The 25927-nt window shown below is 42.5% G+C and overlaps 1 protein-coding gene across 8 annotated transcripts in view; it reads right to left on the reverse strand.

The window, feature by feature from the left end:
• cfap74 (cilia and flagella associated protein 74) overlaps positions 1-25927 on the reverse strand; it is a 461786-nt gene that overhangs the window by 273081 nt on the left and 162778 nt on the right. For all 8 annotated transcript variants that reach the window (XR_012096720.1, XR_012096719.1, XM_073032445.1 and 5 more), the window contains 2 exons: positions 20708-20810; positions 11183-11337 (listed from right to left, as the gene is read on the reverse strand). Coding sequence is in view for 6 of the 8 variants with exons in the window: in XM_073032445.1 (XP_072888546.1) it covers positions 11183-11337; positions 20708-20810 (258 nt within the window). In the remaining 2 variants the exon portion in view is untranslated. The remainder of the gene's footprint in view (positions 1-11182; positions 11338-20707; positions 20811-25927) is intronic.

A 25927-nucleotide genomic window follows, 5' to 3' on the forward strand; every position in this document is an offset into this window, starting at 1 on the left:
GAAAAGAAATTGTTCAAAATCTCCCCCATCTCTTTTGACTCCACACATCGCTGTCCAAGGGACCAATTTTATCCCTCAATATCCTTTTGCTATTAATATAACTGTAGAAACCCTTTGGATTTATTTTCACCTTACTTGCCAAAGCAACCTCGTATTTTCTTTTAGCTTTTCTCATTTCTTTCTTAAGATTCTTTTTACATTCTTTATATTCCTCGAGCACTTCATTTACTCCATGCTGCCTATATTTATTGTAGATATCTCTCTTTTTCTGAACCAAGTTTCCAATATCCCTTGAAAACCATGGCTCTCTCAAACTTTTAACCTTTCCTTTCAACCTAACAGGAACATAAAGATTCTATACCCTCAAAATTTCACCCTTAAATAACCTCCATTTCTCTATCACATCTTTCCCATAAAACAAATTGTCCCAATCCACTCCTGCTAAATCTTTTTGCATCTCCTCAAAGTTAGCATTTCTCCAATCAAAAATCTCAACCCTGGGTCCTGTCCCATCCTTCTCCATAATTATATTGAAACTAATGGCACTGTGATCACTGGACCGAAGTGCTCCCCAACACATAGCTCCGTCACCTGACCTATCTCATTCCCTAACAGGAGATCCACCACTGCCCCTTATCTAGTTGGTACCTCTATGTATTGCTGCAAAAAACTATCCTGCACATATTTTACAAGCTCCAAACCATCCAGCCCTTTTACAGTATGGGCTTCCCAGTCAAAGTGTAGAAAATTAAAATGTCCCACAATCACAACCCTGTGCTTAATACAAATATCTGCTATCTCCTTACAAATTTGCTCTTCCAATTCTCGCTCCCCATTAGGTGGTCTATAATACACCCCTATAAGTGTTACTACACCTTTCTCATTCTTCAATTCCACCCAAATAGCCTCTCTAGACGAGCCCTCTAATCTATCCTGCCAGATCACCACAGTAATATTTTCTCTGACAAGCAATGCAATACCTCCCCCTCTTATCCCTCTGATTCTATCACACCTGGAACAATGAAATCCAGGATTATTTAGTTGCCAATCACACCCCTCCTGCAACTATGTTTCACTAATAGCTACAACATCATATTTCCAGGTATCAATCCATGCTCTAAGCTCATCCACCTTTCTTACAATGCTCCTAGCATTAAAATACATGCATTTAAGAAATTCTCCACCTCTTACTCTCTGTTTATCACTAACTGTGCAAACAACTTTACTATCTTCTTTTTCTTCTTTCTCCCATACATCTGTTCCTACACTTTGGTTCCCCTCCCCCCTTGTATCTAGTTTAAATCCACTGGAGCCTCTCTTGATTCTGATTCTCTTTTTTTATTAGTTGGAAGTTATTTTATTTTATTTTTTCATGTTGGATTTGTGCATACTATTAATACTCAGTTCAGCCAATGGAAAAACTATTTTTAGTACAAATACACAGAGACTTTAAGCATTCTAGCATTGTTCATATGTGTGACTCCATATGTGGATTATTTCAAAGGTAGTTGGAACTGATTGCATGAAATGGGTATTAAGAGCTGGTGTATGATCTATTTATAAAGTTCATGTTTGTTAATATTGGTTTAATTAATCTCACAAGAAATTAGTGAATTTATAAGACAGAAATTATTGTTAGACAGTGAAAAGACATTTTATCAGTTAACACATAAAATTCTAATCTTTGCAAATGTAATGTTTAACATTCTAAAGCAAGGAGAACTACTACAGAGATGAACAAGAGATATAGTTCAATCATCAGACCATTAGACTATTAGACCATTGGACCACTGGCCATCAGACCATCAGACTACCAGACCATAGGACCATAAGTTAGAAAGACCACACAGTACTGTGCAAAAGTCTTACATGTGTAAATCAAGTGGAAGTAAAGGATTTTGGGAATGGTGAAGCTGGAGTGCTGTGGGTGGGATGTGGGACAAGTGGTAGAGAAGGAGTGCCAGGTGTAAGAGGTGGCATGGGTGGCAAGGTCATTTGATTCCAAACAATTGGTTATCATAGAATATCTCTCTGGTGCTTCCCGCTCCCTCCCCTTTCCCTTCCTCTCTTCCAGACCATGATGCTCCTCTCTTTGTCCACTTCCCACTCGCAGTCCACAATAGAGAACCATGACAGAGTCAGGTTTACAGTGGCATGCAAAAGTGTGGGCAACTCTTGGTCAAAATTTCTGTTACTGTGAATAGCTAAGCGAGTAGAAGATGACCTGATTTTCAAAATGCATAAAGTTTGGAATGCATCCAGCCAACATAAAAGCCAGAGTAGGCATAAAATAGAGCAAAAATTAGTGGGAAGTTAGAAGATTGGGAAGCTTTTAAAAACTAACAGAAGGCAACTAAAAAGTCAGAAAGAAGGAAAAGATCAAATATGAAAGTGAACTAGCCAATATTATTAAAGAGGATACCAAAAGTTTCTTCAGATACATGAAGTATAAAAGAGAGGTGAGACTAGATATCAGAACACTGGAAAATCATGCTGAAGAGGTATTAATGGGGGACAAGGAGATAACGGATGAACTGATTAAGTATCACATACCAAATGGAAAAGGTCAAGGGCTGAAGAAGAAGGAATGTGATAGGAGAGGAGACTGGACCATAGGAGAGGGGACCAGGGAGAAGTTAATCGGCAGGTGAGAAGAGGTAAAAGGTCAGAAATGGGGAATGGGGGGAGGGATTTGTTTTCCGGAAGGAGAAATCAATATTCATGCCATCTGGTTGGAGGCTACTCAGATGGAATATGAGGTGTTGCTTCTCCTTTATAAGGGTGGACTCTTCACGGTACAAGAGGATGCCATGGACTGATACATCAGAATGCAAATGGGAACTGGAATTAAAATGTTTTGCCACTGTAAGTCCCACTTGTGATAGGTCATATAGAGGTGCTTCATGACGGGTTTCACCAATGTCGAGGAGGCCACAACTGGAGCACTGGACACAACGGGCAACCACAGCAGATACTTGGAAAAACTTTTCATGAAAGGTCGTAAAATTCTACCGTATAAACATCAGGTCCCGGAGCTTTACCTAATTGCATAGAGGATATAGCCTTGGCTATCTCCTCTTGTTTAACAGGTGCATCTAACATATCGGCATCTTGAATCGAAATTTGGGGTATGTTTAACCTTTGCAAAAATTTATTCATAGTCATAGTACTATCAGAGAATTCAGATTTATAAAGATTAGAATAAAAGTCCATAAATAACTTATTAATTTCATAAGGATCTAAAGTTTCTGTTCTATCTGGATGGCAAATGTTTAAAATCTGTCTTCTGACCATCCAGCCTTCAACTGACCCGCTAAAAGTTTAGCAGATTTTTCCCCATGTATATAAAATAGACTTTTAGATTTAAAAATTTGCTGTTCAATGGGAAAGGTCAGAAGTAAATCATACTGTGATTGAAGTTCGACCCTTTCTTTATATAGGTCTTCAGTAGGTTTAACTGAATACGCTTTATCTATCTGTTTAATTTTATTAATAAGCACTGACAATTCCGCTTTAGTTTTCTTTCTCAAGGCTGCTGAATATGAGATTATCTGTCCCCTAAGAAAAGATTTCAAGGTGTCCCATATAACCAGATTTGACATTCCTTCAGTTGTATTAAATTCAAAAAAATATAGAAATTTGCTCCTTAATAAAATTAACAAAAGCTGGATCCTGTAACAATATGGGGTTAAATCTCCACTGTGAGATTTTCAAAAATCTATCCGAAAGCTTAAGGAGATGGCAGAAGTTGTAGAGGATAATGGGTTGGATGTGGCAGTTGATGGGGTGGCAGGCAATGTCAAAAGGAACTCTATCATTATTAAGGCAGTGGGAAGATGGGGTGAGCGCAAATGTCTGTGAAATGGAGGAGATATGGGTTAGAGCATTATCAATAGTGCAGGGATTGAAATCTCATTTGTTAAAGAAGGAGGGCATCTCTAATGTCCTGGAATGGAAAGCCATGTCCTGGGAAAAGATATGATGGAGGTGAAGGAACTGAGAAAAGGGAATAGCATTTTTATAGGAGATAGGGTGAGAAGAGGTATAGTCAAGATAACTGTGGAATTGGTAGGTTTATAAAAGATGTCAGTTAACATTTTGTCTCCAGAGATAAAAATAAGATTGAGAAAGGGGAAGACAGTGTCAGTAATGAACCAAGTGAATTTAAGGGCAGGCTGGAAGTTAGAGGCAAAGTTGATAAGATTGAGGAGCTCAGCATGAATGTATGAAATAGCGCTAATGCAGTTGTCAATGTTTTGGAAGTAGAGTAGGGGAATATAACTGGTGAAGGGTTTGAATATAGTCTGTGCTGCGTAGCCAAGGAAGAGGCAGGTATATCTGGGGCCCATGCAAGTGCCTGTGGCTACCCTCGAGTTTGAAGAAAGTGTGAGGAGATGAAGGAAAAATTGTTCAGTGTGAAGACCAGTCCTGCTAGACAGAGGAGGGTGGTGGTGGAGGGGGATTTTGTCAAGAAAGAAGTGGAGAGCTTTGAGGTCTTCTTGATGAGGGATGGAAGTATATAGGGATTGAACATTCATGGTGAAGGTGAAGCAGTCAGGGCCAGGGAATTGAAAGTTACTGAGAAGATTGAGGGCATGAGAAGTGTCGCAGATGTAGGGAAGGGACTGAACCAAGGGGGATAGAATGGAATCGAGATATGAAGACATGAGTTCAGTGGGGCAGAAGCAGGCAGAGACAACAGAACTACCTAGACAGTTCATTTTGTGGACCTTGGGTATGATGTGGAAGTGAGCAATGCAGTGTAAGGGAACTATGTTGGGTGGCAGAGGATGAATGTTCTCCACAGTGGATGAGATCAGTGATTGTATGTGAGACAGTTTTCTGATGGTCTGGAGTGGGGTCCTCTTTGAGGGATAGGTATGAGGAGCTGTCTGATAGTTGCCACCTGGTCTCAGCAAGGCAGAAGTCAGTGCACCACACTACAATAGCATCCCCTTTGTCTGCAAGTTTGATGATAAGGTTGGGATTGATACACAGAGAGTGGAAGACAGTGCGTTTAGAGGCAGTACGGTTGTAAGAGGAGAGAGTTCTGAAATCAAGCTGGTTGATGTCTTGTCGGAAGTTTGAGATGAAAAGATCCAGGCAGTGAACCAGAGTGGGTAGTGAGCTTAGAGGTGACAGAAGAAGAGCTTGATGTTGTGGTGGGTGAGGAACTCACTGAGGTACGGGCAAAGGGGGACAAAGGTGAGACCCTTGATGGGAACAGAGTGTTCTGCCTCAGAAGGGTCAGAGGGAATGGTGAAGACATGGCATGAATTAGAAGGGCCGAGTTGGACTGTTTCCGTGCTATAATTGTTCTATGGTTATATGTTATAAAGATTAGAGCTGGGTTCAGAGGGGGGAAGAGAGATGGTAGTGTCAGAGAAAAAAAGGGTTGGGATGTTCAGGGATGGAGGGTGGGAGGGAGACAGAGGCACTGAGGACCCAACAGATGATGGTGGGGCTAGAGAGACACAGGATTGGAGATTTGTGGTGAGGGAAGGGGAGACTGGGGGTCCAGTGGCAGCACGTAATGTCTCGGCCTGGAGGTGCTGGTGGTCAAGGTCCAGGCTGGAGCCAGAGCTAGAGGAAACACAGTTAGCAGTCTAAGGTGTCCGGGGTCAGTGGACCACCAATGACAGTGGCAGAATTTCAGTTTTGGATCCACTAAGGATTGTTGGATCCGATGCTGGTGGTAGTGGTGTCACCGATCTAGAGGTGCCCAGACCCATCGGGGCTGGGATGAAGATGGTGAGATCCATAATCTGGAGCCATCTGATGAAATCGAGGTCCAAGCAGGAAGCAGCAGGGATCACGAACTATGGGTGTTGAGGGCCATCAGAGTTGGAAACGGCAGAATCGGCAGTCTGGAGATGGGCAATCTTCCGATCCTTACTGGACACGAGGAAGTCAAAGAAACAGCAGGTGAAGCCATTGTTCCAGCGGAGCATAAAATGTTGGAGAGTTTCATGACAATTTTGCATCAGTCTTCACTGTGGAAGACACGATCTGTATGTCAGAAGATCAGGAGTGTCAGGGGGCAGGTTTGAGTGAAATTGCCATTACTGGGGAGAACGTGCTTGGAAACTGAAAGGTTTGAATGTAGATAAATCAGCCCAATCAACATCAATGGGTCTGCAGTTGAGAGGGTGAGTAGTTGCAAGTTCCTCTGTATGCACATTACCGATGATCTCACTGGGACACCACACACTGGCTTTGTGGCAAAAATAACCACAACAGCATCTCTTCCACCTCAGGCAACTGAAGAAATTCGGCAAAGACCCCCAAGTCCTCGAGCTTTTGTAGGTGCACCATTGAGAGCATATTGACTGGCTATATCACTGCCTGGTATGGGAACTGTACCAACCTTGATCACTAGGCACTTCAGACAGTGGTATGGACAGCCCAACGCATCTGTGGATGTCAACTTCCCTCCTTTGAGGACATTTATAATTTTGACAAGGGGTGCCCAAACTTTTGCATGCCACTGTATCATCACTCACATATGTCACAAAATTTTGTTTTATTTTGCAGCAATACAGTGCAATACGTAAAATTACTATAGTACTATGCAAAAGTCTTAGGCACCCTGGCTACATATATCTGCCTAAGGCTTTTGCACAGTACTGTAGAACCATAAAACCATAAGACATAGGAGCAGGACTAGAACATTTAGCTAATCAAGTCTGCTTTGACATTCAGTCATGGCTGATCCTTTCTCCCCCTCCTCAGCCCCACTCTCTAGCACTCACTGTAACCTTTGATGCCATGGCCAGTCAAGAACCAATCAATCGCTGCCTTACATACACCCAACAACCTGGCCTCCACACCCAACTGTAGTAAGAAATTCCACAAATTCACCACCATTTGGCCGATCAAGTCAGCTCAGCTAATCCAATATGTTTTATTCATTATCCCTCTCAACCCCATTCTCCTTCTTCTCCCTGTAACCTTTGATGCCCTTACTAATCAAGAACCTATCACTTTAACTAAACTAAACTAAACCCAATGACTTGACTTCCACAGCCATTTATAACAATGAATTTCACAGATTAACCACCCTTACTGACATTGAACGCAAGGTTGTTGCTCCTATACGCCTTCTCATCACCATCAACAGTTGTGTGGTCAGCAAAGTTATAGATAGCATTAAAGCTGTGCCTAGCCACATTGTCATGGGAGTAGAGCAGTGGGCTAAGCACACATCCTTGAGGTGTGCCAGTGCCAGTGAGGTGGAGATGATATTTCCAATCGCCAAAGGCTATAATCTTAAGGTGAGGAAGTCAAGGATCCAGTTACAAGGGAGGTACAGAGGTCCAGGTTTTGGAGCTTTTAGATCAGAACTGTAGGAATTATTACATTAAATCTTGACCTGCAGTCAATAAACAGCAGCATGACGTAAGTTGAGGTGATAGACAAATTGCAGTGGGTCCAGGTTCTTGATGAGACAGCAGTTAATTCTAGCCATAACCAACCTCTCAAAGTACTTCATCACTGAAGAGTTAGTGCTACTAGACAATAGTAGTTAAGGCAGCTCACTCTGCTCTTGGGCACTGCTATGATTGTTGCCCTTTTGAAGCAGGTGGGAACTTCTGACTAGCAATGATAGATTGAAAGTGTCTTTGAACACAGCCGCCAATTGGTTCGGTTAAGTAGCAACAGTGGGAAAGGAATGAGAGCTTGAGCCCCTGTGCTGTGCTCTTTTTATACCCGATTGCTATTTGCATAGAATTTCCATATATATGTTTAACTAATCAGATAGCCCCTATTCAAATAATTTATTTATTTAGGGTTACCGTGCAGAACAGGCCACGCCACCCAACAACTTGTCTATAGTTAACCCTAGCTTAATTACAGGACTATTTATAATGACCAATTAACCTAATAACCAGTATGTTTTTGGATTTTGGGAGGAAACCAGAGCACCCTGAGGAAATACGTGTGGTCATATGGAGAATGATAGATAGATAGATAGATACTTTATTCATCCCCATGGGGAAATTCAACTTTTTTTCCAATGTCCCATACACTTGTTGTAGCAAAACTAATTACATACAATACTTAACTCGGTAAAAAAAATATGATATGCATCTAAATCACTATCTCAAAAAGCATTAATAATAGCTTTTAAAAAGTTCTTAAGTCCTGGCGGTTGAATTGTAAAGCCTAATGGCATTGGGGAGTATTGACCTCTTCATCCTGTCTGAGGAGCATTGCATCGATAGTAACCTGTCGCTGAAACTGCTTCTCTGTCTCTGGATGGTGCTATGTAGAGGATGTTCAGAGTTTTCCATAATTGACCGTAGCCTGCTCAGAGCCCTTCGCTCAGCTACCGATGTTAAACTCTCCAGTACTTTGCCCACGACAGAGCCCGCCTTCCTTACCAGCTTATTAAGACGTGAGGCGTCCCTCTTCTTAATGCTTCCTCCCCAACACGCCACCACAAAGAAGAGGGCGCTCTCCACAACTGACCTATAGAACATCTTCAGCATCTCACTACAGACATTGAATGACGCCAACCTTCTAAGGAAGTACAGTCGACTCTGTGCCTTCCTGCACAAGGCATCTGTGTTGGCAGTCCAGTCTAGCTTCTCGTCTAACTGTACTCCCAGATACTTGTAGGTCTTAACCTGCTCCACACATTCTCCATTAATGATCACTGGCTCCATATGAGGCCTAGATCTCCTAAAGTCCACCACCATCTCCTTGGTCTTGGTGATATTGAGACGCAGGTAGTTTGAGTTGCACCATATCACAAAGTCCTGTATCAGTTTCCTATACTCCTCCTCCTGTCCATTCCTGACACACCCCACTATGGCCGTGTCATCAGCGAACTTCTGCACATGGCAGGACTCCGAGTTATATTGGAAGTCTGATGTGTACAGGGTGAACAGGACCGGAGAGAGTACGGTTCCCTGCGGCGCTCCTGTGCTGCTGACCACCGTGTCAGACCTCTTTCCAAACTCTTTCCAAAATGTACAAACTCTTTCCAGACAGTGCCAGAAATGAACTCCTAACTCTGACGCCCTGAGCTGTAATAACATCATGCTAATCCCTAAACTACCATGGGATACCCAAGAAGCTGCAAGAAAGAGACTGAAGAACTACGAGCACAACAATGTGGTGGTTACAAAAGGGTTTTTTAAGAGACTATTAGAGAGGTACATGGAGCTTAGAAAAATAGAGGGCTATGTGGTAGGGTAAATCTAGGTAGATTCTAGAGTAGGTTACAAGATTGGCACAACATTGTGGGCCGAAGGCCCTTTAATGTGCTGTAGATATCTATGTTCTATGTTCACTATGAAACACAATGAACAACAGCATTTACATAGGTAACTATATAAAATACAAACTGGCAAAAGAAATTTATATTGCAAAGAAAATAAAAATCATACAGCCTAATCCAACAGCTATATGCTGTGATTTAGCCTGCTGCTTACACTAAGCTCCGTACCAAACACTGTTTACTACATATTCCTTCCTTAAGTTTAACTCACTGGTTCATGTACTGATGTGAATTCTGTCTTGGTCTTCCAAGGTTTATAAACTCTATTTGCCAAAAACTTTCTGCAGAAGGACTTGTTTCTGCTGGATCCCTTCTCTTATCTCTATTGTTAACTTTTAAACACAAATCTAAAATACGGTGTCTTCTGGTTAATTGGGCCATTGGTTAATCGAGGCACCTGCTTATTTGGGATAACTCTTAAAAAACAAAAACAACTGAGAAAATAGCCAGGATTTATTTTATTTATTTGGAACACTATGCCACTTGATTGGGCCAGGAGACTGTTGCCGAACAGTTTCTAACTAGCATCTGTCACATGAAATTATGTGGCCATTAGTCACTGTAATGTGCCTAGTGTGAACAGTTTTTTAAATAGTGTAAATTGCTTGTGTGTTCAGAAAGCAGTGATTTTTGTCACTGAAGTTGGTGAGAAATAAGCAGTAAGACAATTTAGAACTGTTTAGCTCACTGCAGTTTTAAGCATTCAGGCTTGGAAATGCCAGAAACAGGTGGAAGTGAAAATAAAATGATTTCACTACTTCAACAAGTTAGGACCTATGAAGAATTTGAACTTATTTAAATTTTACATCCATCCCACAATATGAGGTAGTAAAAATCTTTGCGTTATGACTGTCACAATGGAAAGACATGAATTTTTAAGTCCAATGGCTTGTAGAAAGAAGCTGTCCAATAGTCTGTTGGTCCTGGCTTTTATACTACAGTACCATTTGCAAATGTAAGTAGCTGAAACAGTTTTTGGTTGGGGTGACTGGTGTCCCCAATGATTTTCCATGCCTTCTGCAGCTGTAAATGTCCTCAGTGAAGGGACGTTCATGTCCACAGATGTGCTGGGCTGTCCATATCACTTTCTGCAGTGCCAAGCGATCAAGGTTGGTGCAGATCCCTTAACAGCAAGTGATACAGTCAGTCAGGATGCTCTCGATGCTGCCCCTGTAGAAGGTCTTGAGGATTTGTGGGCTCATGCCAAATTCTTCAGTTGCCTGAGGTAGAAGAGACACTGTTGTGCTGTTTTTGCCATACAGCTAGTATGTACAGTCCAGGTGAGATCTTTAATGATGTGTATACTGCGAAATTTGAAACTACTCTCCCTCTCAACTGCAGTCCCACTGGTTCATTGGGGTGAGCCTATCTCCGTTCCTCATGTAATCCACAATCAACTCTTTTGTTTTTTGGACATTGACGGAGAGATATCGACAATCATCTTGAATGTTACAATCAAAATGAAGATTTGGAGGATGCAGTCATCAATAGCATTGTATGAGGGCAGCCCATTATCTGCACTAGGTATCTGTGTTGATTTTGTTCATTTATAGTCCATCAAAAGAACATGGCAACATACACTGGATGAATTCCTCTGTTGATAACTATTAGGAACTAAAACAGTTTTATACTACAACAGTAGTATTGGTAGTGTTCTAATTTGTTCTGTATTTCATTTAAATACATAACTTTTTAGTTGCTTAAATAGTAGTTTGTTTTTTTTAAAACCTTTATAACTATTTCCATGAAACTTCTACTAATTGGGGCAGCTGCTATATGTAAAGGGATTTCAAAACTTTGAAATGTATATATGTGTTCCTGGCAGTTAGTGTATAATAAAATTCTGAGTGGACAGTAGGAACGGAACGTTAGGTTGTTGAACAACCATATACTCACTGTTTCTTTTTCTCAAATTCTTGCTGTAGCTTTGCATGTATCATAAATTGTTGAGCAACACCACTCTCTAACATCATGGTTTCTTCTACTTTCTGCTTTTGTTTCTCTGCTTCGGCCAAAGCTTTTCTCCTCAGCTGTATTGTTCGTTGATTTTCCTGTGTGCAAGAGGTTTATGCTGCAACTTACTAACTTTGAAATCTGAAAAAACTTGCAATCTACATTCGTTGTATCTCTGCTGCAAGTGCAAAGATGATAGGAACATGGCTCAGTGAACGTGTCCACAGAATCACTGATTCATGAGGCTCAGATCTGTAGTTAGTAGGAACAATACAAGCTGTACACAGGGAAAATTAAGATTCAAAATTCAATATTTGGAATTATTTAATGTCACTTCTAGTAAAGGAGAATGAAATAATTATTACTCCAGATCTGATGCAGCACAAGAAAAAACACAATAAGATAAAACACACAATAATAAAAAGTAAATATAAATACATAAAATAGCTTATATTCATAGATTGATTACACAGAGCCTATAAAAAGTATTCCGGCCCCCTTGGAAGTTTTCATGTTTTATTGTTTTACAACAGTGGATTTAATTTGGCTTTTTTGACACTGATCAACAGAAAAAGACTCTTTTGTGTCAAAGTGAAAACAAATCTCTACAAAGTGATCTAAATTAAATACAAATATAAAACAGAAAAATCATTGATTGCATAAGTATTCACCCCCTTTAATATAACACACCAAATCATCACTGGGGCAGCCAATTGGTTTTCGGAGTCACATAAGTAGTTAAATGGAGATCACCTGCGTGCAGTCAGGGTGTTTCAATTGATTGTAGTAAAAATACACCTGTATCTGGAAGGTCCAAATGCTGGTGAGTCAGTATCCTGACAAAAGCTACACCATTAAGGCAAAAGAACACTCCAAGCAACTCAGCAAAAAGATTATTGAAAAGCACAGGTCAGGAAATAGATATGAGAAAATATCCAAATCACTGGATATCCCTTGGAGTACAGTTAAGTCAATGGTCAAGAAATGGAAAGAACATGGCAGACAGACAGACATACTTTATTGATCCCGAGGGAAATTGGGTTTTGTTACAGCTACATCAACCAAGAATAGTGAAGAAATATAGCAATATAAAACCATAAATAATTAAATAATAATAAGTTAATCATGCCAAGTGGAAATAAGTCCAGGACCAGCCTATTGGCTCAGGGTGTCTGACACTCCAAGGGAGGAGTTGTAAAGTTTGATGGCCACAGGTAGGAATGACTTCCTATGACGCTCAGTGTTACATCTCGGTGGAATGAGTCTCTGGCTGAATGTACTCCTGTGCCTAACCAGCACATTATGGAGTGGATGGGAGTCATTGTCCAAGATGGCATGCAACTTGGACAGCATCCTCTTTTCAGACACCACCGTCAGAGAGTCCAGTTCCACCCCCAAAACATCATTGGCCTTACGAATGAGTTTGTTGATTCTGTTGGTGTCTGCTACCCTCAGCCTGCTGCCCCAGCACACAACAGCAAACATGATAGCACTGGCTACCACAGCCTCATAGAGCATCCTCAGCATCGTCCGGCAGATGTTAAAGGACCTCAGTCTCCTCAGGAAGTAGAGATGGCTCTGACCCTTCTTGTAGACAGCCTCAGTGTTCTTTGACCAGTCCAGTTTATAGTCCATTCGTATCCCCAGGTATTTATAATCCTCCTCTTGGATGGAAACAGAGGTCACCGGTGCCTTACCCCTCCTCAGGTCCACCACCAGCTCCTTAGTCTTTTTCACATTAAGCTGCAGATGATTCTGCTCGCTCCATGTGACAAGGTTTCCAACCGTAGCCCTGTACTCAGCCTCATCTCCCTTGCTGATGCATCCAACTAAGGCAGAGTCATCAGAAAACTTCTGAAGATGGCAATACTCTGTGTTGTAGTTGAAGTCCGAGGTGTAGATGGTAAAGAGAAAGGGAGACAGGACAGTCCCCTGTGGAGCCCCAGTGCTGCTGGCCACTCTGTCTGACACACAGTGTTGTAAGCACACGTTCTGTGGTCTGCCAGTCAGGTAATCAATAATCCATGACACCAGGGAAGCATCCACCTGCATTACTGTCAGCTTCTCACCCAACAGAGCAGAGCGGATGGTGTTGAACGCACAGGAGAAGTCAAAAAACATGACCCTCACAGTGCTCGCCGGCTTGTCCAGGTGGGCGTAGACACGGTTCAGCAGGTAGACGATGGTATCCTCAACTAGTCAGGGCTGATAGGCGAACTGGAGGGGGTCTAAGCTGTAAATCTGCCTAGAGCAGGCCATCCTCGAAAACTGAGTGAACCGTACAAGTAAGGGAGGCCACCAACAGACCTATGACAATTCTGGAGGAGTTACAAGCTTCTGTGGCTGAGATGGGAGAGGCTGTGCATATGACAACTGTTGCCTGGATGCTTCACCAGTCGCAGCTTTACGGGAGATTGGCAAAGAGAAAGCCACTGCTGGAAAAAGCTCACATGAAAGCTTAGCTGGAGTTTGCCAGAAGGCACGTGGGATACTCTGATGTCAGCTGAAAGAGGGTTCTATGGTCTGAGGAAACCAAAATTGAGGTTTTTGACCATCAGACTATATGCTATGTTTGGCATAGGCCAAAAGCTGCACGTTGTCAAAAATACACCACCCCTTCTGTGAAGCATGGTACTGGCTGCATCATGCTGTGGGGATGCTTCACTGTAAGCAGGCTTTGGTGTGCTTGTGAAGGTAGAAGGTAAAACAAATGCAGCAAAATACAGGGAAATCTGGAGGAAAACCTGATACAGTCTACAGGAGAACTGTGGCTTGGAAGCAGATTTGTTTTCCATTAAGACAATGATCCCAAACATAAAGCCAAAGCAACACAGGAATGGCTTAAAAACAACAACGTTAATATCCTTAACTAGCTAAGTCAGAGTCCAGATATCAATCCAGTTGAAAATTTGTGGCTAGACTTGAAAAGGGCTGTTCACTCACGACCCCCATGCAATATGACAAAGCTTGATCAGTTCTGAAAAGAAGAATGGGGAAAAATTGCAGTATCCAGATATGCAAAACATATAGAGACCTATCCACACAGACTCAAGGCTATAATTGCTGCCAAAGGTGCCTCTACTAAATACTGACTTGAAGGGGATGAATACTTATGCAATCTATTATTTTGTTTTTTTATATTTTGAGCAGAAGTAAGCCATTCGGCCCATTGAGTCTGCTCCGCCATTCAATCATGGGCTGATTCAATTCTTCCAGTCACCTACTTCCACAAATTAAATCTATTATAATTCAATGTTGTAAAGCAATAAAACATGAAAACTTCCAAGTGGGGTGAATACTTATAGGAACTGTATGTCCATAAAGTGACATGAGGCACAGGTGTGGCTGTACATAAGGTGAGAGTTGATATTGGACCACTGGAAGATTATGCTGGTGACTAATGGGGGACAAAGAAATGGCAGATGAACTTAATGGGTACTTCGCATCTGTCTTCACTGTGGAAGACACTAGCAGTGTGCCAGGGGCCCGTGAGCAAGAGTGAGTCCTATTGCTATTACAAAGGAAAAAATGCTTGGCAAACTCAAAGGTCTTAAGGTGAATAAGTCTCCTGGACCAGATGGACTACACCCCAGAGTCCCAAGAGAGCCTGCTGAAAAGATAATGGATGCATTGGAGTGGAGGTTCATGAGGACAATTCCAGGAATGAAAAGGTTAACATATGAGGAGTGTTTGGCAGCTTTGGGCCTGTACTCACTGGAATTTAGAAGAATGCGTGGGGCTGTCATTGAAACCTACTGAATGTGGAAAGGATTAGATACTGTGGATGCGGAGTGGATGTTTCCTATGGTGGGGTGTTATGAATGAGGAGCAACTCTGATGGGCAGAAGGGTACAGAATCGCCAGTGCCCGCCCCCCCCCCCTTTTTTTTGAGAATCACAAAACTCGCTATTATTTCGGGTCTGATACCCAGGAAATGAGAGAGATACACAGCATGTCAGTAATGAGAGAGAGACGCAGGATAACAGAAAAGGCAGTTGTTATTGACAACGCAGGAATACACAAAAGTGGAATGTCTCCTTCTAACAAAAGCGGAACGGAACCACTGATTACTGCTATTGTCTCTTGGAGAAGGAATTGTGTATTGAGTACTGTACTATTCATTGAAACCCCTCAGGGGGCAGCCAGAGTGGTCTGGTTGAGGGATTGCATCATCCTAACCTGATTGACATCTGAGACCCTGTGAGTAGGGATAAAAGTAGGGTCTGGGGAACACCCCTCAGATGCACCAGGAGAAACGCTACGAGACCGGTGGGGGCTTGTGTGTGTGTCCACCCTTGCCTGGGTGACGAGTCCATCACGGAACGGTCTAGCTAAAGGACGTGGAGGGGTCATACATGAATGGCCACAACAACAACGAATCGAAGGATCCAGATCGTAAAAGGAAAGTCGGCAAGTTAATAGCTGTTACTGCTTTTTCTCTCTCTCTCTCTCTCTCTCCAACAATTGCCACACAGTGATCAACGACGACTGCAGCCTGTATGAACTGAACTGAACTTTATATTTCCATCGGACAATTCATTATCCCCTAGACAACGATAGAGCTTATTTCTTATTTATGATTATTATACCCGCACTTTTAGGTTTAGTATTGATGACGTATATTATCTGTATATTTGCATTGATATTATTTTTGTGTATTTTTACTAATAAATACTGTTAAAAATAGTATCATCAGACTTCAATGGCTACTCCTATCTTTGCTGGTAAGACACCCAGTTACGGGGTTCCTAACAGGGGGTATCCAGTACTAGATGGTACAGCCTCAGAATTGAGGGGTGACCTTTTAGAACAGGGGTGAGGAGGAATTTTTTTAGCCAGAGAGTGGTGAATCTGTGCAATGCTCTGCCACAGACTGCAGTGGAGGCCAAGCCCAAGGGTATATTTAAGGCAAAAGTTCACCATTTCCTGATTGGTCAAGGCATCAAAAGATATGGAGAGAAGGCAGGCGTATGGGGTTGAGTGAGAGCCAGGATTAGCCATGATTGAATGGCAGAGCCCACTCAATATGCTGAATGGCCTAATTCTGCTCTTATGTGTTATGGTCTTATGGACTGACAGGAAATAGTAAAATAGTGGTGGTTGGGGGTATGGCGGGGTAGGTTAGTGGGTGGAGGTATTGATTGGCCTAACTGCTTGGAGAAAGAAACTTGTTAAGTCTGATAACCCTGGTGTGGATGCTACATAGCCACCTCCCTGATGGGAGTGGGACAAATCGACCACGAGCACGGTGGGTGGGATCCTTTATGATGTTACTGGCCTTTTTCCGGCACCTTTCTGTATATATGTCAAGCTTCAAGAATGTTTTATGTTCTCTACCTGCAAAAGTATAAGAATTCATTCAAACTATGCACAGCAACTGAGTCACTTTCAGTTCCTGCATATAGATTGAATGAGTTCTTAAGACTTTTGTTGGTAGAGAACATAGAATATAGAACATTATAGTGCAGTACAGGTCCTTCAGACCACAATGTTGTGCCGACCTTACTATAAGACCATAAGATATGGCCTTACCATATATGACCTACTCTAAGATGAATTTACCCCTTCCTTCCCACATAGCCCTCCATTATTCTATAATTCTTGTGCTTATCTACAAGATTCTTGAATGTCTCTAATGCATCTGCCTCTTACCACCACTCTGATTCCATGCAATCACCACTCTGTGTTAAAATAAGGGAACTCAGCAGGTCAAGCAGCATCAATGGAGGAGAATAAACAGTCAATATTTTGGGCCAAGACCCTTCATCAGGACTAGAAGGAAAGAAGGAAGATGACAGAATAAGAAGGTAAGGAAGGCAAAAGTGTACAAGCTTGTAGGTGCTAGGTGAAGCCAAGTGAGGGAGAAGGTGGGTGAATGGGGGTGGGGGGGGAAGGATGAACTTAGAGGTTGGGAGATGATAGGTGGAAAAGGCAAAGGGCTAAAGAAGAAGAGATATGATAGGAGAGAATTGACTATGGGAGAAAGAGAAGGAGGAGGAGCACTTGACGGAGATGATAGGCAGGTGAGGAGGAGAGGAAGGGGAGAGTGGGGAATGGACAAAGAGGGAAGCAGAAAGGGGAGAAATTACTAGAAGTTAGAGAAATGGATGTTCAGGTTAAAGGCTACCCAGATGAAATATGAGGTGTTGCTCCCTGAACCTGCTGATCTACTATCAAAAGGAGGAACAGAGAGATCTGAGGGTCCACCAATCACTGATCCCTCAAAAATGCTGCACAATTTGATAGAAGTGGTTAAGAAAGTATATGGTGTGTTGGCCTTTATTAGGTGAGAAACTGAGTTCAAGAGCCGTGATCCATGAGCTTTGAACCTGTTGATTCACCATCAATAGAAGGAACAGGGGGATCTTGGGGTCCACAGCCATTGTCCCTCATAGTGGCTGTGCAAGTTGGTAGGATGGTTAAGAACGTGTATGGTGTGTTCCCCTTCATTAGCCAGGGGATTGAGTTCAAGAGCCATGAGGTAATGCTCCAGCCCTATAAAGCTCTGGTTAGATCACACTTAGGAGTATTGCGTTCATTTCTGGTTGCCTCATTATAGGAAGCTTTAGAAAGGGTGTAGATGAGATTTAGGAGGATACTGCCTACATATCTTGGGGGATAGGTTAGGGTTTTCTCTTTGGAGTGCAAGAGGATGAGAGGTAACTTGATAGAGGTGCATAAGATTATAAGAGGAACGGATAGAGTAAACAGCCAGTGAGACTTTTACCCAGGATGGAATGGCCAATATAAGAGAAGAGAGAAATATAAGAGAAACCAGAAGGCTGAGTACAGAGTTAATGGTCGGTTACTTAAGAGTATGGATGAACAGAGGGACCTTGGGGTTCAAATCCATACATCCCTCAAGGTCGCTGCACAGGTTGATAGGATAGTTAAAAAGGCCAATGGGAGCTAGGCTTCATTAATAGGGGGAATGAGTTCAAGAGTAGAGAGGTCATGTTGCAACTCTACAAATCTCTGGTGAGACCGCACTTAGAGTATTGTGTTCAGTTCTGGTCACCTCATTATAGGAAGGATGTGGAAGCTATGGAGAGGGTGCAGAGGAGATTTACCAGGATGTTGCATGGATTGGAAAACAAGTCTTATGAGGCAAGGTTAGCAGAGCTGGGACTTTTCTCTTTGGAGTGTAGAGGATGAGAGGGGACTTGACAGAGGTCTACAAGATTATGAGAGGCACAGATAGGGTGGATAGCCAGTACCTGTTTCCCAGGGCATGAATAACAAACACCAGAGGCCATATGTACAAAGTTAAGGGAGGGAAGTTTAGGGGAGACATCAGGGGTAAGTTTTTTTTTATACACAGAGGGTTGTGGGTGTCTGGAATGACTTGCCAGGGATGGTGGTGGAAGCTAAAACATTAGGGGTACTTAAGAGCTTCTTGGACAGGCACATGGATGAAAGAAAATTAGAGGGTTACAGGGTAGTGTGGGTTTAGTACTTTCTTTAAGGAATATATGGGTTGGCACAACATCGAGGGCCAAAGGGCCTGTACTGTGCTATAGTATTCTTGTGTCTAGTGTCATCTTGTATGCCTCTATCAGATCACCTCTCATCCTCCTTCGCTCCAAGGAGAAAAGGTCGAGTTCACTCAACCTATAATCTCTTAAAAGTATGCTCCCCAATCCAGGCAACATCCTTGTAAATCTCCTCTGCACCCTCTCTATGGCTTCCACATCCTTCCTGTAGTGAGGCGACCAGAATTGAGCACAGTACTCCAAATGGGGTCTGACCAAGGTCCTATATAGCTACAACATTACCTCTCGGCTCCTAAATTCAATTCCACGATTGATGAAGGCCAATACACCATATGCTTTCTTAACCACAGAGTCAACCTGCGCAGCTGCTTTGAGCGTCCTATGGACTCGGACCCCAAGATCCCTCTGATCCTGCACACTGCCAAGAGTCTTACCATTAATACTATATTCTGCTATCATATTTGACCTACCAAAATGAACCACCTCACACTTATCTGGGTTGAACTCATCTGCCACTTCTCAGCCCAGTTTTGCATCCTATCAATATCCCGCTGTAACCTCTGACAGCCCTCCACACTATCTACAACATTTCCAACCTTTGTGTCATCAACAAACTTACTAACCCATCCCTCCATTTCCTCATCCAGGTCACTTATAAAAATCACGAAGAGTAAGGGTCCCACAACAGATCCCTGAGACACTCCACTGGTGACCAACCTCCATGCAGAATATGACCCTTCTACAACAACTCTTTGACTTCTGTGGGCAAGCCAGTTCTGGATCCACAAAGCAATGTCCCCTTGGATCCCATGTCTCCTTACTTTCTCAGTAAGCCTTGTATGGGGTACCTTATTAATATCCTGGGGTTCACCACTGACCAACCACAGGAACAGGTCAGAGACTGGCTATGTTGCAGGGAGTCGTGCATTTCCTGCTTCCCAGGGCCTTCCTTCCATCTAAAAGGCATGAATCAAGATCATGGTAGAATATCCTTCACTGCTTGGCTGAGTGAAGTATCATTAATTTCCAGTACCTCCCAGAACAGGCAGCCCACTGACTGACACCTCAAATTACCCTAAACCTTCCTTCCCTTCCTCCTCCAATGCAGGACACTTTGCCGTGTCTGTACAGCAAAATGCTGTGGTGGTTCAAACCCCAGACCTTTCTAAAAGCATCTTCAAAAGCTGCAAAATCAGCCACTGAGAAGACCAAGGACAGCAGCTACTTTTTCCAGCAGCATCTTCTCATTGTTACCATCAAGGAGGTGACACAAGAGTCTGAAGACACACACTCTATGTTTTAGGAACAGCTTCTGTCCCTCCACCATCAGAATTCTGAATAGACAATGAACTTCTGTATCTCCCTTTTTTTCTTTTTGCATGACTTATATATATATATATATATATATATCTCTTATTGTAAGTTAGAGTTTTTTTTACTATGCATTGCAACGTACTGCTCCCACATAACAATAAGTTTCATAACAAATGCTGGTAATATTAATTCTGATTCTGATCTTTCAAACTTGCAATCTCGGCCACCAAGAATGCCAAGTACAGCATCTACTTGTAAACACTACCACATGTAGGTAACCCTACATTATCAAACACCATATTGGAGTTCCATCAATATTACTGGCTCCCAGGAACATGCACCCAGGTCATGCTCTCTTTTCGTTGCTGCTATCAGGAATAATCAGGATAGTTCTCAGGAATGGAACACTTGTGTACTCCAGAGACTACCTGTATTCTCTGTGGGAAATATCAGAATTTCACTCTGAAGTTGAAGCTCATCACTTAGGGAGATATGCATACAAAATACACCTGGAAAGTTGTTTAATCAATAAGGAAGTAAGTTGTCATGATAGTAGACTATATTATGGATTTTGATTGCCCTGTGATTAAACTTCTGTCAATTAATAAAAATGTTGCAATTTGGATCTCTTTATAAATTTGGATATCAAAGCATCACTTACTTGGCTTAACTCGATGTTCTTCTTCAGTGACAGTACACTTTGCATTCTCTTCTCCAGATCTTCTTTTATCTGTAGCTCTTGTTCAGCTTGTTCTTTACGAACTCTAAATAAAGTAAGTTGTAAATTTAATAGCTTATTTTTATAACTATTTCTATTCACACTCAGTGGCCTCTTAATTAGGTACCTCTTGTACCTAATAAAGTGGCCACTGAGTGTATATTTGTTATCTTCTGCTGCAGTAGTCCATCCGCTTCAAGATTCGATGTGTCATGCATTCAGAGGTGTCTTTCTGCACAACCCATAGTTATTTGAGTTACTGTCACATTCCTGTCAGATTGAACCAGTCTGGCCATTCTCCCCTGACCTCTCTCAATAACAAAGTGTTTCACCCACAGAACTGCCACTCATTGGATGTTGTTTTGTTTTCCACATCATTCTCTGTAAACGCAAGAGACTATTGTACATAAAAATCCCAGGAAGCCAGCAGTTTCTAATATACTCAAACCACCCTATAGAACTATAGAACCAATAGAACATTACAGCACAGAAACAGGCCTTTTGGCCCTTCTTGGCTGTGCCGAACCATTTTTCTGCCTAGTCCCACTGACCTGCACCTGGCCCATATCCCTCCATACACTTCTCATTCATGTACCTGTCCAAGTTTTTCTTAAATGTTAAAAGTGAGCCCGTATTTACCACTTCATCTGGCAGCTCATTCCACACTCCCACCAATCTCTGTGTGAACAAGCCCCACCCCCATGTTCTTTTTAAACTTTTCCCCCTTCACCCTTAACCCATGTCCTCTGGTTTTTTTTCTCCCCTAGCCTCAGTGGAAAAAGCCTGCTTGCATTCACTCTATCTATACCCATCATAATGTTATATACCTCTATCAAGTCTCCCCTCATTCTTCTACACTCTAGGGAATAAAATCATAACCTATTCCACCCTCGGTAACTCAGTTTCTCAAGTCCTGGCAACATCCTTGTAAATCTTCTCTGCACTCTTTCAACCTTATTAATATCCTTCCTATAATTCGGTGACCAAAACTGCACACAATACTCCAAATTCAGCCTCACTAATGCCTTATACAACCTCACCATAACAATCCAACTCTTATACTGAATACTTTGATTTATAAATGCCAATGTACTAAAAGCTCTCTTCACTACCCTATCTACCTGTGGTGCCACTTTTAGGGAATTTTGTATCTGTATTCCTAGATCCCTCTGTTCTACTGCACTCCTCAGTGCCCTACCATTTACCTTGTATGTTCTACGTTGGTTTTTCCTTCCAAAGTGCTATACCTCACACTTGTCTGTATTAAACTCCATCTGCCATTTTTCAGCCCATTTTTCCAGCTGGTCCAGATCCCTCTGTAAGCTTTGAAAACCTTCCTCACTGTCCACTACACCTCCAATCTTTGTATCATCAGCAAATTTGCTGATCCAATTTACCACATTATCATCCAGATCATTGATATAGATGACAAATAACTAATGACCCTGGACTGATCCCTGTGGTACACCACTAGTCACAGGCCTCCACTTAGAGAAGCAATCCTCCACTACCACTCTGACTTCTCCCATTGAGCCAATGTCTAATCCAATTTACTACCTCACCATGTATACCTAGCAACTGAATCTTCATAACTAACCTCCCATGCGGGACCTTGTCAAAGGCCTCACTGAAGTCCATGTAGACAACATCCACTGCCTTCCCTTCATCCACTTCCCTTGTAACCTCCTCGGAAAACTCTAATAGATTTATTAAACATCACCTACCATGCACAAAGTCGTGTTGACTCTCCTTAATAAGTCCCTGTCTATCTAGGTACTTGTAGATCCTATCTCTTAGTACTCCTTCCAATAATTTACCTACTACCGACGTCAAACTTAGCGGCCTATAATTTCTTGGATTACTTTTAGAGCCTTTTTTAAACAATGGAACAACGTGAGCTATCCTCCAATCCTCTGGCACCTCACCCGTAGATACCAACATTTTAAATATATCTGCCAGGGCCCCTGCAATTTCAAAACTAGTCTCCTTCAAGGTCCGAGGGAATACCCTGTCAGGTCCTGGGGATTTATCTACTCTGATTTTCCTCAAGAGAGCAAGCACCTCCTCTTCTTCAATCTGTATAGGTTCCATGACCTCACAACTTGTTTGCCTTATTTCCATTGACTCCATGTCAGTTTCCTTAGTAAATACAGACGTAAAAAAAAACATTTAAGATCTCCCCCATTTCATTTGGTTCCATACATAGCCGACCACTCTGATCTTCAAGAGGACCAATTTTATCCCTTACTATCCTTTTGCTCTTAATATACCTGTAGAAGCTCTTTGGATTATCCTTCACCTTGACTGCCAAAGCAACCTCATGTCTTCCTTTAGCCCTCCTGATTTCTTTAAGTTTTTTCTTGTACTTATACTCAAGTACCTTATTTGCTCCCTGTTTCCTATACATGTCATACATCTCTCTCTTCTTATCAGAGTTCCAATATCCCTAAAGAACCAAGGTTGCTTATCCTTATTCACTTTGCCTTTAATCCTGACAGAAACATAGAAACTCTGCACTCTCAAAACTTCTCCTTTGAAGGCGTCCCACTTACCAACGACATCCTTGCCAGAGAACAACCTGTCCCAATCCACGCCTTTTAGATCCTTTCTGATTTCTTCAAAATTGTCCTTTTTCCAGTTTAGAACCTCAACCCGAGGACCAGATCTATCTTTATCCACGATCAAGTTGAAACTAATGGTGTTGTGATCACTGGAACCAAAGTGTTCCCCTACACATATTTCCGTCACCTGTCCTAACTCGTTTCCTAATAGGAAATCTAATATTGCATCCTCTCTAGTCGGTACCTCTATATATTGATTTAGAAAACTTTCCTGAACACATTTTACAAACTCTAACCCGTCTAGACCTTTAACAGTATGGGAGTCCCAATCAATATGTGGAAAATTAAAATCCCCTACTATCACAACTTTACGTTTCCTGCAGTTGTCTGCTATTTCTGTGCAGATTTGCTCCTCCAATTCTCGCTGACTATAATACAACCCCATTAATGTGGTCATATCTTTCCTGTTTCTCAGCTCCAACCATATGGCCTTAGTGGACAAGCCCTCTAATCTGCCCTGCCTGAGCACTGCTGTAACATTGTCCCTGACTAGCACTGCCACAGCCCCCCACCCTTCATCCCTCTGCCTCTATCACGTCTGAAACATTGGAACTCTGGAACATTAAGCTGCCAGTCCTGCCCCTCCTGTAGCCAAGTTTCACTAATGGCTACAATGTCATAATTCCACATGTCAATCCACGCCCTCAGCTCGTCAGCCTTCCCCACAATACTCCTTGCATTGAAATAGACACACCTCAGAAGATTATTACCACCACACACAACCCTTCTATTTGTGACTTTGCATGAAACTTTAACATAATTTATTTTCACCCCCGCTCCACTATCTACTCTGGCACTCTGGTTCCCATCCCCCTGCAAATCTAGTTTAAACCCCCCCACCATAGCACTAACAAACCTCCCTGCAAGGATATTGGTCCCCCTGTAGTTCAGGTGTTACCTGTCTCTCTTGTACAGGTCCCATCTGCCCCAGAAGAGGTCCCAATGATCCAAAAATCTGAAGCCCTGCCCCCTACACCAGATCCTCCAGAGCATCCTATTCTTACCCTCACTGGCGCGTTGCACAGGTAGCAATCCTGAGATCACTACCCTCGAGGTCCTGCTTTTTAACTTCCTACCAAGCTCTCTATACTCACTCTTCAGGACCTCCTCTTTCTTTCTTCCTACGTCATTGGTACCAATGTGTACCATGACATCTAGCTGCTCACTCTCCCATTTCAGAATGCTGTGCACGCGATCAGAGACATCCCTGACCCTGGTACCCGGGAGGCAACAAACCATCCGGGAGTCTCTGTCGCGACCCCAGGACCACCTGTCTATACCTCTAACTATCGAGTCCCCCATCACTAGCGCTCTCCTCTTCTTTCCCCCTCCCTTCTGCACTGCAGAACCAGACTCAATGCCAGAGATCCGGCTTCCGCAGCTTGTCCCAGGCAAGTCATTCCCCCCCAACAGTATTCAAATCAGTATACTTGTTGTTGAGGGGAATGGCCACAGGGGAGCCCTGCTCTACCTGCCCTTTCCCTTGCCTGACGGTAACCCAGTTACCTGTGCACTGCTCCTTTGACATAACTGCCTCCCTGTAGCTACTATCTATAAACTTCTCATTCTCCCGAATGATCCGGAGGTCATCCAGCTCCTGCTCCAGTTCCCTAACAGTTTGTTAGGAGCTGCAGCTGGATGCACTTCTTGCAGGTGCCGTTGTCTTCACACATCCTGCAAGAGGTGCATTCCAACATCCTGCCTGGCATTCTCTCTACTCTAAATGAACAAAACAAAACTTACCAGAACCTACCCTCGCCTCTGCCTGTTGAGCCAAAGCCGTCCCACTCTGACTCAGTATGGTTCGACGACAGCTGCTGTATATGGCGGTCTTTTTTTTAAACCTTTAGCGCGCTATGTCACACGCCTGTGCAGTCTAGCCTCTTTTCCCCGATCAGTTAAAAAAAAACGGCTTCTCTCCAAGACGCCTTTACTTCTTCACTCTCCGCCTCTTGCTTCAATTTAAAAGACCGTTGAAAAATTCCTCTCCTTTTTAAACCTTTGGCACGCTACGTCACGTGCCTGCGCAGTCTAGCCTCTTTTCACCGATCAGTTAAAAAAAAAGGCTTCTCTCCGAGATGCCTTTACTTCTTCACTCTCTGCCTCTTGCTTCCATCCGGCATCAACAATTATTCCATGGTCAAAGCCATTTAGATTACATTTCTTCCCATCTGATATTTGGTCTGAGCAAAAACTGAACCTCTTGACCAGGTCTGCATGCATTATGCATTAAGTTGCTGTCACACGACTGGCTGCTTAGATATTTGCATTAATGAGCAAGTGTACAGGTTTACCTAATAAAGTGGCCACTGAGTGTATATAGCATTAATTATGGTTTTTCATTTTATATTTATTTTATTTATATAACATTCATTAATTTCTTCTCTACACCATTCTTAGCAGGAGTAATGATCATAAAAATGGCCAATATTAAATCAACAGTAACACAAATTATGAAACTATAGAAGCTTGTCAAATTTCTGGATCCTGCGCAGTTTTGATGGGTTCCATAAAGGGGGTTATGTTATAACCCAGCCTTGGT

The sequence above is a fragment of the Hemitrygon akajei genome, chromosome 29 (genome assembly GCF_048418815.1).
Source record: "Hemitrygon akajei chromosome 29, sHemAka1.3, whole genome shotgun sequence".
In the NCBI taxonomy this organism is placed as follows: Eukaryota; Metazoa; Chordata; class Chondrichthyes; order Myliobatiformes; family Dasyatidae; genus Hemitrygon; species Hemitrygon akajei.